At 39.1% G+C, this 20134-nt stretch overlaps 1 protein-coding gene across 1 annotated transcript; it reads right to left on the bottom strand.

The window, feature by feature from the left end:
• Positions 1-8141: 8141 nt before the first annotated feature.
• LOC119658180 lies at positions 8142-9341 on the bottom strand. The gene has a single exon (XM_038065446.1). The coding sequence runs from the start codon at positions 9339-9341 to the stop codon at positions 8142-8144; it is 1200 nt and encodes a 399-aa protein (XP_037921374.1).
• Positions 9342-20134: the final 10793 nt, after the last annotated feature.

Consider the following 20134-nt stretch of genomic DNA (forward strand, 5'->3'; position numbering starts at 1 on the left):
CTCTTAGGTATGGGCCATGCTATTTTGGGCTATCCGGGTATGGGGCTATCCGCCCTAGTACGATAGAGGAGAATATCTTATGGATGGTACTCAGCAACATGATACCTCTATAATTGCTACACTGCGTGATATCTCCCTTTTTATGTATGAGGAAGATATTGTTTCTTCGCCAGTCGTTAGGCATTGATTCGCTGTCCCGTACCTTGAGAATAAGTTGATGAACTATTTGGTGTAATTGGTCGCCTCCATATTTAACCGATTCGGCTGTAATTCCATCAGCTCCTGTCGACTTATGATTTCTGAGCCAATGAATTTCACGGACTGTTTCTTCTATTCTCGGTGGTGGCAGTATTTGTCCGTCGTCTTCGGTTGGCCGGACCTCCAACTCGCTGATGTTCTGGTTGTTCAGTAGTTCATCAAATTACTCAACCCATCCCTCGAATATGCCCATTTCCCTCTTTGTCTCGGCAGGATGAACATCGAGGTGTGTAAGGCTTCATCCTGCAGACTTGTTAGTGAAACTTGCGCGCCTGGTGCGGTTGCTCCCTGTACTTTTCGAGTTCACAGATTTGTTGGTTTTCCCAGGCTTCCTTCTTCCTGTCTGTGAAGTCGCTTCTCCGCTCGACGGAGATCGTGATAAGTCTCTGCACATGCCCGCATTTTTTGTGAATGCAACGTGACTCGGTATTAAACATTCTTCCGTTCCGTTGCTAGCTTACATTCATCGTCTAACCAGCCGTTCCGACTCTTCTTGCGGCTAAGGCTAAGTATGTTTGTGGCGGTATTTATGACAACGGTGATTATGGGGATCATTTGTTCATGCTTCATCTCCAGTATCTCTATTGATTGCGGTTATTGGGGATCCATTTTCCCTTATAGGTATTGCGGAGAGCTTTGTTGTGGATGACTTCAATGTTAACTCCCACCAGATTCTCAGAGGGGATTCTGGGTGGTGTTGTTATTCAAGCTCAGAGCACCATGGTAACGAAACAATGATCCGATTCTACATCGGCCCCCTAAAATGTTCTGACATTCATCAAGACTGAGTTGTGGCGGCATTCGATCAACACGTGGTCAATTTGGTTGAAAGTTTTCTCATCTGGAGAGGCTTTCGTATGTTCGTGGACCGCTTTCCGTGCAAACCAGGTACTTTCAGCAACCATTTCATGGGACACTGCTAATTGGATAATCCGCAGTGCGTTGTCAATTGTATTTGGTGTGAATTATTTGAGCCAGCGTATCGCCTAAATACGGGCTCCGTCCCTACTTGGCTGTTAAAATCCCCAAGTATGATTTTGATATCTTATCTGGGAAATCTTAATACCCATTACAAATAATACAACGAGGGTACGGCTAATCGCGAATCAGATACAACCATGAATATTACCTAATATTTGGCGACACCTCTTCTACTTCTTCTTAAGCCTTTGTGCCGCTCTCAAGCGGGTTCTATTCGGAGTGATCTGTCGCCCATTTTGCACTTTCAAGCGCCGAATGTGGCCGCAAGGCTTTCAAATCGCCATCCAGCGCATCGAGCTACCGTTGTTTCTTTGAAAGTGAATTCACGTTAGCGCGAATTACATGACCACGCCATCTACGATGTCTCTCCGCCACTTCTCCTATGATCAGTGTAACTCCACATCAATTGCGAATATCCTCATTTTGAATCAAGGCATGTCACGCCATTAGTCCAAAGCAGTATCTCCTTCTCCATTACCGCTAGCCGCCGTCCACTTCCTTTTACAGACGACTAACACTAAGAACCATAGAGGACGAAAGGACGCAGTTGTACATTGGCTGATATCATTGTTAAGTGATATTTAAATCGCCCAGTTATGGGGAGGTCACTGCCACTGACAGCGCCCCTGTTTCATTCGGTTGTCAAAAATTTCGCTTCATTCAGATTGAATCTGAGACCGTTTCCAAATTAATAAAGTCTCGGAAAATACAATGACTGGCTACGTTTATCGTATGGACATTCGAAAATCTAAAAGGGTATTCGAAGGAAAAGGTGCAGGTCGAAGATCGATAGGAAAACCTCGAAAGCGCTGGGAAGATTCCTTTTACAAGAACAGCGCATCACTGCTCGGATTTCAAGATTGAGGACGTGATCGATGGATCGAGATGAATGGAGGAAGGACATCTTGAAGGCCAGAAATGGAGTGTAAAGCCTCGAGGATGACGATGCCAAACTAAGAATTACTTAAAAGGTAAAGCGTTGATTCATATTATCGACATGAACATGAATTGCTCTAATTTGTATGCGTTTTCGCTAGTTTTTAATTATAAGGACCAAATTGCATTAAAGGAAAGATGAAGTGGGCGAAAATATCTTAGATCTAAGTGCCATTATCAAAATCAAAGAAAGCATTCACGGCTTTAACTCAAGATTGCTGTTCCCAAAAGCCCCCTTCAGAATTAATTTAGCATATTTTCCCGTATTATGATAATTAGAAGAAAAATTGTAATCTGTACACGAAGTTATATTTGAATGTCGCAGATAAAGTAAAGTTTACTCGAAGATTGTCAATTCAAAGTTCATTCCAAAGGCTACAGATAACAACATTGGATACTAGCTAAAATTAGAAACTCATTACCAACGTCCGTACCTTTCTCCGATCCTATTACAGTAAAACCGCACGCCCAATTGAATGTTGTCGGAATGAATGGATTTGTATTGGTGTCGTTAACACAGGATCTATCCTTATTGCTGTCGTCTGGAGCTCTCTCCTGGCAGGGACGAGACCAACTCGAAAAATCTAAAATTGAAAAGTTTTGCTATTGTTCGCAGAAAGTTTCCTTGGAGAGCTGGCGGTGAAACTTTATACCCACTTTACGATTTTTTCATCGGTTTCGTTATGCTTGAAACGGCAAAGTACCAATACTTCCAATCACCCGTTATCGCTCAAAGGGGATATTGTAATGAACGCTAATGAATTGATGACGTCCGCCGCCGCCTGGGAGACCTACCATCAGGAATCAAGTTCAATTACATTGTAGGTGCTCGGGAGACCGTGCACAAAACCAATGGACCGTCACTAATGTTGCGACGGACTTTATCGATATTGGCCTAATTAAAAATAAGAAAAAAATGATTTTATTGTAATTTTCATTTCGCATTCAGTTGGGGTATGCTTTACAGCTTCCTAAATCAATTAAAATCAGTTTGCAGATCATAAACGAAAAGCGCTTTGAATTAGAGAAATTCCGGGGCACTGCAGTTAGAAAACGAACATTGAGAGTACATGCTTCAGTAATTATTCAAACAATTTTCAATTGTGTGCGGTTATATTCCATCTATTTGCAGCAGGGGAGTAGAATACGTGCACCTGAAGCCCTCCATCTTTTGTGGTTTTATAAATGTTCAGCTTCTGATCACTCCCCAGTTATGCATAAATTTACACTGACCCAACTACCCACTCTATTTTTCGAGCGATAATTTTGTAAGAATTTCTATTACAGCGTATTTGTTCTTATATTAAAATTTCCAGTATTCTGAAATATTTTTATTTATAAATAATAATATAAAGCTTGCACACAGTGACGGGAGAGACATGCAACAGTCACCATTATCTGAGTTCTCGCCGATAGGAATATATTGGCGAAAAGGTAGGTTGACATATTCGGCTGGGCGGGGCCGGGCTCACAGTTGATAATCCCAGCCTTTGTCCAGCAGGCAACTGTGACGGGTGAAATATGTGTGTCATTGCCCAAAGCTCGCAAACGGGAAAACTGGCCTATAGAGGACCACGCCACTAGATTCCGCATAGACTACAATTCATATCGAGAATCGCGAGATTTCTGTTGTATGTTGGGGAACTGCGTCATTAGTAAATACCCGGACCTGGCTTTGATCTGAACCTACTAGATTTAGCTTCCCTTCTTCTTCCCATAGCAGTTGCGGTATTAGGAAATTATAGGATGAAAATGGCCCATCATAATGCTAATTGGGCTCTTCACTTAATGTACCTATTTATCCTACATGATCTAACAAAAACTTTAATCGAAAAATTACGCTGTTGTGGACGAAAGTTCACTTTCTTCAAAAATATCTGTCTCAGACAGACTACTTCAACCATGGTGTCCGGGGATGCAAGACACCTTTCTATCGAAAGATGATGGCGATGACGCTTACACCTTCTGCAGAAGGAAAAGGCATGCCAGGCAACGTCCTTCACATCCTTCCAATAAAGTCAGTTGGGGGACCGTGATTTCCCGATTGTGAGTAAGTAAGATTGAAAATACCCATGTTCGCAGACCAAACAGGTTAGGTAATAGTCAACTTCATTGTGCTTTCGATTGAACCACGACTATACGTCTTTTATAAGATGTACAGTCCATCTACCCCTCGAATCTCTTTCCAAAGATTGCTGCGACGCGCAGAGAGCACGGGCTCTCTACAAGCGACAGCTCCCTTTTCTCAAGGGAACGGATTATGTAAAATAAAAATGAAAGTATGTTCATGAATACTTCGTTAAAAAATCATAGATATATAATATATTTTCACTATTATTAACGAAAATATTTAAAAACAAAACACATCATTTACATAAGATTGACAATAAACAATGTTATTTTAACAAACATTGCAACGTAAATCGTAGTAAATCTTTTTCCAATTGAATGTTTGAAGCCACATGTTTCAACTAAAAAACTACGTGAATCTGACCTCAGTATATATATAAAATATATATCGACTGAAAGATTGTTCAACATCCACCGACATAATGGGTGCATATTTGAAAACATAATCGAACGGCTATGCACTCTGCGCTTGCAAGGCAAGTTTAGAAATATAAGCCTAATTAACGTTCACGCCTCTACAGAAGAGACTGCAGAGTCGAAAAAGCATACCTTCTACGAGGTAGTAGAACTAACCCTCGAAGCTTGTCCCAGATATGATATAAAATCATATTTCGGGATTTTTACAGCCAAGTAGGGAAGGAGCCCGCATTCAGGCGATACGTTGGCTCCCATAGCTTACACGAAAATACAAATGATAACGGACTGCGGATTATTCAATTAGCAGGGTCACACGAAATGGTGCTCCGAGCTCGAATAGCAACACCACCCAGAATCACCTCTGACAATCAGGTGAGAGTTAACACTGAAAGCATCCACAACACAGCCCCCCGCGATACCTATAAGAGGGAAATGGATGCCGCAATAACTGCAGTCAACAGAGCACCTGGAGATGAAGCATCTACAAATGATCTTCACAACCACCTGAAGAACGTTATCATGGATACAGCCACAAACATACTTGGCCCCAGCCGCAAAAGGAGTCGGAACGACTGGTTTGACGATGAATGTAAGCTAGCAACGGAACGGAAGAATGCCGCATACCGAGTAATGTTGCATTCTCAAAGAACGCGGGCACGCGCAGAGACTTATCACGAACTCCGTCGAGCGGAGAAGAGACTTCACAGACGGAAAAAGGAAGCCTGGGAGAACCAACAAGTCTGTGAACTCGAAAAGTACAGGGAGCAACCGCACCAGGCGCGGAAGTTTTACCAACAAGTCAATCGGATGAAGCTTTATACACCTCGATGCTCATCCCGCCGAGACAAAGTGGGAAATCTGATTTCCGACAGAATGGGCATATTGGAGCGATGGGTTGAGTACTTTGATGAGCTACTGAACAACCAGAACACAGGCCAGTTGGGGGACCAACTGAAGACGACGGAGAAATACTGCCACCACCAAGTTTAGGAGAAACAGTCCGTGCAATTCATCGGCTTACAAATCATAAGTCGCCAGGAACCGATAGAATTACAGCCGAATTGGTTAAATATGAAGGCGACTACTTACACCAAGTGGTTCATCAACTTGTGCTCAAGGTGTGGGACAGCGAATGAATGCCTGACGACTAGTACAGAGACATTATCTGTCTCATACATAAAAAGGGAGATATCACACAGTGCGGTACTTATAGAGGCATCACGTTGCTGAGTACCATCTATAAGATATTCTCCGCTATCTTGCTAGGCCGGATAGCCCCATATGCCCAGGACATCATTGGCCCATACCAAAGAGGCTTCACTCCACGCAAATCAGCAACAGATCAGATTTTTTCTCTACGGCAAGCGATGGAAAAACTGTTGGAATATGGACAACATTGCACAATCTATTCATCGACTTTAAAGCCGCCTATGATAGCATAGCCAGGGTAAAACTGTACACGGCCATGAGGGAATTCGGTATCCCTACGAAATTAGTAAAACTGGTTAGGCTGACCCTGACCAATGTACGAGGTCAGATAAAAGCAGCAGGATCACTCTCAAGACCATTGAACACCAACAACGGTCTACGACAAGGTGATGCCCTATCATGCGTCCTCTTTAACCTGGCCCTCGAGAAAGCGATCCGTAATGCTGAGGTAAATGCAACAGGTACGATACTCTTTTAGTCCACCCAACTACTGGCCTATGCTGACGATATCGACATCATGGGACGAACTACCCGAGAAGTGCAAACTGCCTTCATCCAGATCGAGCAGGCGGTGAGAGATCTTGAGCTGCATATCAATGATGGGAAGACAAAATATATGGTGGCAACGTCAGCACCGACCAACAACATCAGTAGTATAAATATGTATGTTCTAATCCACTTTCATATAAAAATCTTGCGGTTTTGAGACGGCATGTATGTTCGAATCCAGTTCCATATGAAAATGTTGTGGTTTGGGGCGGCCGGTTTGGCGCGTGCCGGGGGCGACTTTTAGGGATGCGTAGTTCGTTGGGGGTCGTCCGCGCCGGTTCTTTGAGACTCGGTCCGGGGCGGGGCGGGGCGGCGTGCGTGTTTGTTGTTGTTGTTGGATGTCATGTGCGTATTGCTTGGGTGATGGGGAATTGCTTATCAGGTTGACATATTTGGGAGCGTGTGTATATTAGACCGCGGGTAAATATGTAGTAAGTTTGAAAATGATGGTTTTTTTCTAGATTTTAAATGTACTTGGCTGATTTTGTTGTTGTTGTTGAGGTTCCTGATAAGAGGCGATCGTTTGAGTGCCATGTGCTAATTGTTTGGATGACAAATTAATATAAATAGTGGATTTTGTGAAAAGATTTTGTTATAAGTGAAAAGTTGCCGTAGAGGATGGATTCGATTAACGAATTATTGGGCTGCAAACCGCTCATTTATATTAAAACGTCAGAGTTGGAAGTGGGAAAGCGGTACCACATCACTGGAGGCGAAAGAATGGAAACACGGTAAGTTAGAATTTAAAATTAAACTTTTCTTCTGCTAACAAGTTCTTTTTTTCATTGCTTTTTCTATAGATATGGACAGACTATCGTCGTGGATTTGGAGGGTACTATGCGGCTATTTTTACCATCGCGCTATAGTAAATGTAGCGATAAGGTGTTGGACGACTTCAATACAGGGAAGTTGTCCTTAAGTTGCAGCGGTGCGGCCAATTCCAAAAACTTGGAATTCAATCTTCATATATAATAAACCATGAAAATGTAGATTTAGATGTGAAAATTTATTATTATTATTCACAGAAAAATTACTTACAATAAAGAAAAAAAAAAACAAAATTTAATATTTACAATGAAAACTTCTTTTTATTACATTTGATTATTATTATTTTGAGTTATACATTTTTTCAGAAGGAATGCGTTTTGTAGCGCGCAACATCCGCTGTGGGCATTACAGCGTAACATGTCGGGATAATTTTGTTTCAGTGATTTTAGATTCGGAGAGCTGTGATCTTCCACATTGAATACTAGTGCAATATTTCCCAGCAAATCATCCAGCCATTTTTTCTTCTCTGTTCCTTTGACGTAGATGGTTGAATTTTTCATGTTTAGAAGTAAATATTCTTTCACTTCCCAAAATGTTGTTAGCCCACCTTCCCATTTCAATCCATGATGATTTTCGTATACCCAGTGTGCCTGGCATTGCAGCTCTCTTGATAGTGTTGAAAAACTGAAGGGAGGTTTCAGTATGAAGTGTCGATGAAAATTTTCATTTACATTTACGACAGCTAACTCTTTGATGATGAAAGTATTGTTGCATCCTCTAAATCCTTGCATATCGATAACGAAAATCGTCGTCATGGTGATGAAATGGTGTAATTTGCTTGCGCGCAGAATGTAAACGAGATACTGGATTAACATTTATGGTTTCCATAGTTTTTATACAAGTTTTTGAACTGAAGAAGTAAGTGGGTTGTACTCTATCACACGATCATGAAGGAGCAAGCAGTAAGCCGTTGTTAAGGCAGGCACATCTGCAGATGTTTTCATGTCTAACCTTATGTCCACTGAGCCAGATTTCATGGATTCATTTTGACGTGAACAATCAATTACTATAATTGGTGCAGATTCCTTATATTCGCTTCGTGAAAGTAGTGGCTGAGGTTGTACACCGTAATAAGATTGTTGAAAATTGCAGTACATATCATAAAGAAGAGCGAATCGATCACGGGAAAATTTAATATTCATATCGTCATAAGGATACGATTCGGAGTTTAAATGTATTTTGATATTTGTTAAATCACAGTGATCAAATTTGCTGACATCTTTGTCTTTGAGATTGTTCCGATTTGCCTGTAAAGCTAAAATAACATATCGAGGTTTTTCGAGTTGACCTGTGGTTTTCACATTCCACACATGATCTGTTGTTGTGGGCAGAACCGGATATTCGTACAGTTCCCAATTTCGAAAGCTTATTTGAATCGGATGTCCCGATTCAATATATTTCAACATTGACAATTTTTCAGCGCCATCGGGACTAACATGGGGCACCTTCCACTGTAGTTTAAAAATTTTGATGTGTACATTATCAGTGGATGAAATAAATGCATTTTCATCGCTTCTAGTGCGAACCAAAATTAGCTCGTGTTTAGCGTTTACAATAATTTTCTTGTAGTCCTCGGCAAATCCCAAAAGTTTTCTTAGCGGAATAGAAAAGTTGAAGTAACCACTTGACGGTGTGATAGATTCGTTCGGTGACCAAGCGGCATTATAAAGCATTTTACTTTCGTTTTCATTAAGTGATACATAATTTTTTAACATCGATGTTATTCCCACATTTTTGTTTCGATCGATTTCTACTCCATTCAGTTCATATCTTATCTCATCAAATAGGAAAGCTATGCTATTATTCGTCAATTTAGCGAGTGCTGATATTGTTCCATCTGTTTTAGTTAAGGCGCCTTCAATGTAAATGAAACTCTGACTCGGCAAAATACACAAATCCTGTTGTTGTATGGGTATTCGGATTTCATCACTGGAGTTGTATGATGATAAGAATGGAGAGTAGCTATGGTATTCAATTTTTGATATACTATTATCAAAACTGATTTTACGTGTAACGTTCAGGATATCGCTCATTATTTTTGTTTCAATTTGAATCCCAATAATTTTAGATACTGTTTATTTTGCAATGTTAATCGCGGTCTAGCTCGTTCGATTTTTCTGATTGAACTGGTTCTATCTACATTATCGGGCAGGTATTTATCATCGTTATATAGCAGCATCCTGAGGCTTCAAATGAAGTCTAATCGTTATTGTTTCCCCTTTGAAGTTTATTATATCTCTGTTTTGATCAATCAGCTTAAGAGTTAGCGTGCTTATTCGTTTAAGGCTTACCGGTAAATAAATGACGTTACTAGGAACCTCCACTATTTTATAACCTGGTCCTACTTCAGGTGAGAATTCATGGATTGTGTGTGAGGGAATATTATTGATGTAAGAATTTCCAACTATGTTACACTCAATCCGTATTACGTTCACTTTACTTATACTCACAGGTAGATCAGAAGTATGTTTTTCATTGATTTTCAATTCTCGTTTAGCGAATCCCAACAATTGACCAATGGATCTTTCTTCATTGAAGTAAATTGGAGCATTTGACTTTATTTCACTTTTGAGTGTATTATTATTAGCCTGTATTAAAAGAATTATTTTGTCATTGATCTTCGCTAATTCTTTATACAGATAGTTGGCAATATCATCAATTTCGTACGATCCAATGGGTATTTCTATAATGTGCTTCCCAATGTGAAATAAATTATTTTTTTCATCCACGTTAGGTATAGAATTATATGTTTGAAAATCAACAAGTCCGCATACGTAACCACCTTGTAAATCGATTGGTGGAAAATATTCAGTTGTAAGAATGGATGAATTTTCACTTAGAGTTAATGTAAGTGCCATGGCAGTATATAAACAATGATTGATTTTCAGTTTTAAAAATATTTATATATATATATTCATATAGATGCATTGAAAATTTACAAAAGATTGTACAAAAATTTCAAACATAAATGTCCACAGTTATATGAGTCGTAGCTTTGATATGCATTGTAGTTGTATTTTATATTAGAACCTAGATAATCTATTAGCTCTTTCGGTGGAGGTAAATTTCCAAAACTATCAAAGTATTCCACATATCGATTCTGTTTTTTGTATGCTACCCAATGAGTACCAGAACCCCGCATATTATCCAGATTTACAATACCACATTCGTTTTGCTTTGCAGCTCCCCTCGGTAAATTATTTCGCATGAAAACTCCTCTGAAGTTTGACAAGAATCTGGCGAATCTCTTTAAATCATTCTCATTTAATGCTCTCTAGGGTAGTGTTTTTAAAAGTTTTTTGAACCAGGATTTAAAAACAACCCTAATCCTTTTCTGTACGGTTTTAAATGCAATCCTCGGCCTAATGTTATCTCCTCCATTTTCTGGTTATGACGCTTTTTTTCTTCTAAGGTCTTTTTGGCATTGGTAGCATCATTAACAGCTTTCGCTATTCCCGCAGCTCCACCTGATAAAGCACCAATAGCAGATAATCCTGCGAAAAGAGGAACTAGAAAAGGTAGAACTCCACCAACTTTAGGAATGGGTATTATCCTTGGAGTCTTGAGAGTCTTCTTCCGTCCCTTTGTTATATTCTTTGCAGCAGCTAAGGCTACATTAATACTCGCTTTCATTGTGTCGGGTTTCTTTCTTTTGACAATCCTTCGGACTTTGGAAACAATTGTTCCAAATTTCGGTTTATTCTTCATTCCCATTCCTAATTTTACTTTAGCTTTCATCATGTTGGTTACAAGTAGTGCGTTAGCTCGTTCTGACAATCCTGCGTCTGCTGATCTGACTCGTTGCCATGCCTTTCCAGCTAATACTTTATCTAATATATGACGATCAGCCGTTTCTTTAAATTTTGAATATCCAATATCATGCTCTTTACAGGCTTGATCCAATAAGTTTATTCCTGGATCACCTCTAGCAAGCCGCTCGCTTAGTTTTGTACCAGGACCACAGTATTGATAACCAGGTAGATGCAGTTCAATTGGAAGTTTATTGATTAGGATATTAATCACACCTCTTCCTCTCACCGCTTTTCGTGTTGTACTAGTATATTTATTTTTATGATCAGTCATTTTATAGTGACCGTTCCCTTTGCGTCTATGTATGCGTATAATCCTGCTCGGTTCAACAACTCTCGCAGACTATAACACTTTTTGCAACAACGTAATTACTTTCAGTCTGGTTGTTTAGTTGCACTGATAATGCGGTTTATACACACTGACATTACAAATGAAAGCTGTATAGCTAAACACAGCAATTTATTGCCTAATAATATTCGGGGTATTATTACGGGTCCTTCTAACTGCGGCAAAACTAACGTTATGCCTTCTCTATTGAAGCACCCAAATGGTATAAAATTTGAAAATATTTACATCTACTCGAAATCATTACATCAACCCAAATAGGAACATTTGAAGCAGGCTGTTAAAGCTATTTCCGGATTGGGCTTCTATACATTCTCAAATAATAGTGAAGTGATTTCGCCTGAAGAAGCCAAATCTGACTCTGTCTTCATTTTCGATGATATTGCCAGCGAGAAACAAGAGAATATTCGATCATATTTCTGTATGGGACGACATCATAATATTGATAGCTTTTATCTGTGTCAAACATATACAAGAATACCGAAAGACCTTATTCGAGATAACGCAAATTTTTTGATTATATTCAAACAGGATGATATGAATTTAAGACACATTTACAATGATCACGTAAACACCGACATGACTTTCGAACAGTTTAGAACCATTTGTGCTGAATGTTGGAATGATAAATATGGATTCTGTGTTCTTTAGAGAAGGGTCGATATCGAAAGGGATTCGATATATTCATAATACTATAAAAGCAAATCCACAGTATGGAAAGAACCCCACATCTATTAAAAGCATCATTACCAACTTAGCAGTTCAGGAGCAGTTCAAAGCAGTTCAGAAGCAGTTCAAAACAGTTCAGAAGCAGTTCAGAAGCAGTTCAAAGCAGTCCAGGAGCAGTTCAAAGCAGTTAAAATCAGTTCAGGAACAGTTCAAAGCAGTTCAGTTCAAAGGATCAGTTTGATGAGCTCAATAGCTGTTCAATACAGTTCGATAACAATTCAATACGGTTTGAGTGCAGCAACAGTGAGGACAGTTCCAAACAATTCAAACAAGTCGGAATACCGGAAGCTCGCGCTTCGGGTATAAAGGTTTTGTGTTCATCTTATGTGAGAAACTTCAACGCACATTTTTCTGTCCGTATATAGCTACAAGGCCAACATAATCCTTCATATTTTTCCAAACTACGAGACATACGTACATATTACAGCCATAGATATCACGCTCACCCTAAACAAACAAACTGCTTATTACCGTGCACATATATATGCACGTATATAAGTTAACCCGAACGGAAATGCTGCACGCGCAAACACACCTGTGTCAGCACCACATCCAAAAGCGACGTCTGCAACTATTGGGGTCATCGGTGCAATCAATGAAATCGCATGATTGCACATTAGGCAAAATCATATTTCTTTTATATTTCAAAAATTGTAGTTAGTTGTAATTAGAATGCCAAACAGGCATGAAGCAATAAATTGTTTTCTTTTTTAATTAAACCCGATATTTTTATTAACTGGCGCCCGAGCAGGGACCGCTTCGCACGTGTGATTTTTTGATAAGTCTTATCCTTAGAATCTCTAGTAACTTCGTTACATTATCGCAAAGTTTCCGCGAATTTTAAAACGATACGCGATAACCAAGTAATCGTTTTCGTGTAAACGCGAATGAAAAGTTTTCGGAGTGGAAAAGATAAAACCGGAATTAACCAAAATTTCGAAGCACGCGTGTTTTTCCTGATTTAGCCCCAAGTAGCCTTTGAATAACCAAAGGAGGCAAAAAGGACAATCGCTGATTAAGGATCCGAAGCAGTTCACCATAAAATTCGAACAAAACAAAATTTCATCCGATATGAAAGCAAGAGCGTTCTTAATGTAAGTAATTACAAATTATTATTGTAAAATTACGCCAAATTGATTTCTCTAAAAAAGCTAACCAGATTCAATTAGAATAAATTCAAAGTTTTAAAGGTTCAATTAAGAATTGTATGTTTTGTTTTACCTTATATTCATTTATTAAAGCTATTGCATTATTGTCACTAAATTGTCTTTTATATACAAAAATATTTAATTCATTTTAATTCAAAAGAAAAATACTCGAAAAGCGAATCGTTTGAATTGACATAATCAAAAGTGAAATAATTAAAAGTGATTGAATTCAGGAAGTGAATAGTGAATATCTGCAATCTTTTTGAATTTATCGGGAAAGGTGATCTTTTAGTTATTCAAAAATGTCGAATCCTCATAATTTGATTCAACCACCGCGATTAAATCTCGATGGCCTTGCTGATGCTTTGCCCACTTTAGAACCACCGGTTAATGGCAATCATAATGAGTCTAATAATGCTCCGAACTACGAACTGCTCCAAACTATTTCCCGAGTAGTTGAGGAAACTCTCCGTACTCAAGGGAGACAAATGTTTAGTGCATTATTGAATCCCGCATCTGACATTGGAGATGAAGTAGACGTACCAGTTAATATCAGTAATAATGAGAATCTGTCCGAAATGGATAGAATCCCTGACGTCGTTAAGAGCTTGAGGACATTTTCTGGGGAACCAGGTGAATTCAGCTCATGGCGAAAGAGCGTTGATAGAATCCTTCATATTTATGACCATCTAAGAGGCACGCCGAAATATTACGGTATACTATCGGTTATAAGAAACAAAATTGTAGGTAACGCAGATATAGCATTAGAATCGTACAATACCCCTCTGAATTGGACTAAAATCTCCAAATGTTTAAATCTGCATTACGCGGATAAAAGAGATCTTGGTACCTTAGAATACCAGATGACAACCTTAGTCCAAGGTGCGAATACCGTTTCCCAATTCTATCAAGAAGTGTATAATCACCTATCTCTTATACTTAACAAATTAGGGTCGATTGAAATGAGTCAGGACGCGATGAATATCATGACTCAATCGTACCGCGGAAAAGCACTTGATACGTTTATCAGAGGACTAAAAGGTGATTTGCCACGGTTGCTTAGCATTCGCGAACCGGCAGACCTACCGCAGGCCTTACATTTGTGTTTCAAACTTCAAAACATGGATTATCGTGCCCAATACGCGAATAATTCCAGCACCAATCCACGGAAGGTTCTCCATAATACTCCACCTCTTGTTCCACCACGTAGAATGATGTCTATTCCTTCTAGACAGGCACCAATACCAGCCCCTAGGCGCGATTTTCATCCACAATTGGTCCATAATCCTCAAGTGTCACAGAGACCACGATTCTACTCACAAGGTTACCAACAACCTCAACATGAGGCTCCCCAAAATAAGTTACCTCCTCCTCGACCACCACGAGGACCAGTACCTATGGATGTTGACCAATCCATCAGGTCTCACGCCATAAATTATGCCAATAAACCCCAAAACCAATGTTGGCTACCAAAACGTCCCCAACAAGCCTCCCAGAGGCATCACCCTCCACCTAAGATACAAAGAGTGTACTACACAGAACCTGATGAAACCAATGATGTTACAGAGGAACAATACGAACAAGACATGAACCAAGAGGACCTTAATTATGACCAGACCCTAACTGACTATGTGGACACTAGTGACGAACCAAGTATCGACCAATCCGAACAGCTGGACGATATCTATTTTTTAGATTAACACGCTCTTCACTCCCATATTTCGAGCATGTACTACGAAGTGGAGAGCGTCTCAGATTTCTTGTGGACACAGGGTCTAACAAAAATTATATACAGCCTAGACACATCCGAAACCATATACCAAACAACAGAGCTTTCTACGCTAACTCCGTAGGAGGTAGCATCGAAATTACGCATCATGCATTTGTAAACTTATTTGGCCCTGATGCAACGAAAATTCAATTTTTTATCCTTCCAAGTTTGATTTCATTCGATGGTATAATTGGTAACGACACCCTTAAACAAATGAAAGCTATCATTCACACAGACGAAAACTATATGACACTTCACCCTAACTTACACATTCCTTTGAAACAGCATATCTCAGAGACTGTTAACAGCATTAACATCAGAACAACACATCTAAGCCAGGAGCAATCGAGTAGGTTAAAGTTAATCCTTAAGAATTGCTCGAAACTACTCACAGAACCCGACGAAAAGTTAACGTATACTAGCACAGTAAAGGGAGAGATACGTACGAAGACCGACGACCCTGTATACTCCAGGTCATATCCCTACCCAATGGCCTTGAAAGGAGAAGTTGAGAAAGAAGTAAACAAGCTTCTCAAAGATGGAATAATAAGACCCTCCAAATCCGCTTATAATTCACCAGTTTGGATCGTTCCTAAAAAGCAAGACGCATCCGGTGAGAAAAAGTATCGAATGGTAATAGATTATCGCAAGCTCAACACGGTTACTATCCCAGAGAGATACCCCATTCCCGAAATAAGTGAAATTTTAGCGAATTTGGGCAAAAACCAATTTTTCTCTATAATCGACCTGAAGAGTGGATTCCACCAAATCCCACTCAAGGAGCGCGACATACCAAAAACGGCTTTTTCCATTAACAACGGTAAATTCGAGTTTACCCGTTTTCCGTTTGGGTTGAAGAATGCTCCGTCCATTTTTCAGAGAACCCTCGATGATATTCTCCGAGAGCACATAGGGGTGTGCTGTTACGTTTACATTGATGATATTATCATCTTTGGAAGAAACGAGGAAGAACACTTTAGTAATCTTGAAAAAGTGTTGAAAACCTTAGAAGCCTCCAACATGAAAATCCAGTTGGATAAATGCGAATTTATGAAAACGGACATAGAATTCTTAGGATTCGTAGTAAGTAAGGATGGTATCAAAACTAACCCTCAAAAGGTCCAGGCAATTGCGAATATGGCAGTACCTAAAACATTGAAAGATCTTCGATCATTTTTAGGAATGTCAGGATATTATCGACGTTTTATTCAGGATTATGCAAAAATTGCAAAACCCCTAACGTCTCTTTTAAGAGGGGTAGACGGACGAGTGTCCAAAAATCAATCCAAAAACAAAATCGTTCACCTCGACTCGAAAGCCTTAAATGCTTTTAATAATCTAAAAAATTGTCTTGTGTCTAAAGAAGTAGTACTGACTCATCCGAATTTTGAAAAGGAATTTCATTTAACAACAGACGCTTCTGACTACGCCATTGGTGCAGTACTCTCTCAGGATAAAAAACCCATCGTCTTCCTTTCCAGAACATTAACAAACACCGAAGAAAACTATGCTACCAATGAGAAAGAGATGCTTGCCATTATATGGGCACTGACCTCATTGCGAAGCTACCTTTATGGTTCTCGAAAGATTAAAATATACACTGACCATCAACCACTTACCTATGCTCTTAGCAATAAGAACACTAACAGTAAGATGAAAAGATGGAAAGCCATCCTAGAGGAATACAACTACGAGCTAGAGTACAAGCCGGGTAGAGCTAACGTTGTCGCAGACTCGCTTTCGCGGCCTCCTAAATCAACCCTAATCAATTCCCTTACCCCTACAGAACATAGTGATGAGAGCTCGTCACACAACCTCATCCCTACTGTCGAGTCACCCATTAATGCATTCAGGAATCAAATTATTTTAAAATTCGGCAATGAAGACAGCTACCAGCTACAAAACCCTTTTCCAAATTATTCAAGACACATATTTATCAAGGCGCAATATTCAAATAATGAATTAATAAGTATCTTCAAGCGTTACCTCAATCCTAACACCATAAATGGTCTTCTAACTACCGAAGAGAATATGGGCCGCATCCAAGAAATTTACCCTGAACATTTCAGTAGCTACCGAATACGCTATATGCAGAAATTTGTCGAGGACGTCTCTAACGAGGCCGAGCAAGAAGAGAGAATACTACAGGTACATAAACGAGCGCACCGCAATGCCGAGGAAAATCGGTTACAGCTATTAGAGCATTTCTATTTTCCGAGAATGTCGGCAAAAATAAAAAGCATAGTAAAACGATGTTGTACTTGTAAAGTAAATAAATACGACCGACACCCTAATAAACCCTTACTAAACGCTACTCCTATCCCCGCATACGCAGGTCATACAATTCATATCGATCTCTTTAGCACTGAGGGACATAGAGTTCTAACTGCCGTCGATAAATTTTCTAAATTTGCCCAGGCTAAAATAATTGCTTCAAAATCCATCGAGGATATTAAACAACCCCTTACAGACTTACTTTTCTTTTACTGTGTGCCAGAAATCGTTGTCATCGACAATGAAGGAGCGCTTAGGTCCGCCTCCATAACCTCCTTATTAGAAGATGACCTTAAAATCCGAATCTATAAGACTCCCCCTTATAAAAGTGAAATAAATGGCCAAGTTGAACGCTGGCACAGTACGCTTACTGAGATTATGCGATGCCTAAAGGAAGAAGGACCACCTAGATCCTTCGAAAATCTCTTGCAGCGTGCTGTTTACGAATACAACCTTACTATTCACTCCACTACGGGAAAAAAACCAGTTGAGCTACATTTCGGCCGAACTCCAAGAATAGACCCAGACGAATTAGAACGAATTCGGCTATCAAATATTGAGAAATTAAGACAGAAACAACAGACGGACATAAAAAACCACAATAAGACGAGACAGCCCACTAAGCAATACGAAACTGGAGAAACTATCTACGTAAAACAAAACAAAAGAAAAGGATCAAAATTGACAGCACGATACAAACAAGAAATTGTTAAAGAAAACAATAATACAACCGTTTTAACTGAATCTGGAAAAATCATACATAAAAGCCACATACGTAACTAGTCTTCCCTTTTCAGGATCTTACCCTACTTGGTAAACGCCAAAATTGAGATTTTGGACTTCTCGAACTCCCAAATCGTCTTGTTTCACACAGGAAGAGCAAAAATACAAGACGGAAATTTTAAATTGATCCACACTATCAACATCGATCAATACGAGCGCTTCGTAACAGATATTGAACCTGTTCTTAATCTCCCAGAAGTCAGGCACTATTCTTTCTCATCTCATTTATCTTACGAGCTCAAGCAAATTCAGGAATTTATTCGAAATTTAAAACCACGAAAAATTAAAAGGTCACTTGATTTTATCGGCAGTACTTGGAAATGGATTGCAGGTAATCCAGATCACGAGGACTTTGTCACTATAAAAGCAAAAATTAACAATATGTTAGAAAATAATAATAGACAGGTTCTAATCAATCAAATGTACACTGAAAGAATCAATAATATTACACAAATTGCAAACGAAATTCAGAAATTATTTAAGGAAAGCAACAAAACAAATTATGATATGATATTAGATGTTAAATTCAGATTGTCAATAATTAAAGAAGAATTGAAAAATATAAACCTAGCAATTCATTGGGCAAAATTAGGCGTCGTTAACTCAATTATTTTATCAAAAATAGAAATGAAATTAGCTACTGACATTTTAGATAAAGAATTTGTACCGTACTCCACAATAGAAGAAGCTTTAGATTTCGCGGAAGTAAAAATAATAACAAATTTGTCATGTTTACTGTACATTATAAATATTCCTCTGACGACTAAGCCTATCTATGAAACATTATTAATTAAAGCTGTAAAGAAAAAACATATTATCAATTTCATCGAATTTAGTAAAATTTTGAAAAATGATGAACAAGTATTTGGCGTAATTGAAAACTGTAAAAATGTAAATTCCCTAACCATTTGTAAATCGGATGAAATTTTGGATATCTCAAACACCTCTTGCATACCAAACCTGATGAAAAGCCTTACAGCCACATGCAAGACAACCAGCAATGCGCACATACCAACCATTGAAGAGATTGCATCCGGTACCATTTTGCTGAACCAATTTACTGGTACAATCGAAGCTGAGCAGATAGCCCATAAACTAAACGGTACCTATTTAGTCAAAATCCATAACACGAGCTTAATGGTAAATGGAAGGACCTTTGTCAATCGCGATATAACAACGATGAATGTGCTACCTGCCATATTACAACCATCTCCAGAAGTTAACACTTACCAGGAAGTACTCTCACTACAAATGATGAAGAATCTCCACATAAACAACACCAGCGAGATTCAACTTATGCGTACCGAAACTAGCATCCATCGAATAACAACATACTCAACACTTACCATAATTGGCGTTTTTATCGCTTTCATCATTTCCTTCCAGTTATGCTTAAAATTCAAAACTAAGAATATCGTTTCAGAAATAAAGGTTAAGCAATCGACGGAACTACCATCACCGGTTCCGACATCATCGTCGTCTTCGAAATCCGATCCAGAACCGCCAACATCAATTCCAACATCAGATCCACGATCAGCAACTACCAAGGTCAGGTTCAACGACATACGATTCTTTTAGCGATTGGGGACTATCGCATTTAAAGCCGGGCGAGTTAACCCGAACGGAAATGCTGCACGCGCAAACACACCTGTGTCAGCACCACATCCAAAAGCGACGTCTGCAACTATTGGGGTCATCGGTGCAATCAATGAAATCGCATGATTGCACATTAGGCAAAATCATATTTCTTTTATATTTCAAAAATTGTAGTTAGTTGTAATTAGAATGCCAAACAGGCATGAAGCAATAAATTGTTTTCTTTTTTAATTAAACCCGATATTTTTATTAACTTATAAATTGATCGTACCCATATTTCCGATTTACTTCTTATATCTATTTGAATTAGGCACTACCCGCAAAGTTCATTAGCACGCATATATTATATACCTACATACACACATGTCTG

Source organism: Hermetia illucens, chromosome 5 (assembly GCF_905115235.1).
Source record: "Hermetia illucens chromosome 5, iHerIll2.2.curated.20191125, whole genome shotgun sequence".
Lineage (NCBI taxonomy): Eukaryota > Metazoa > Arthropoda > Insecta > Diptera > Stratiomyidae > Hermetia > Hermetia illucens.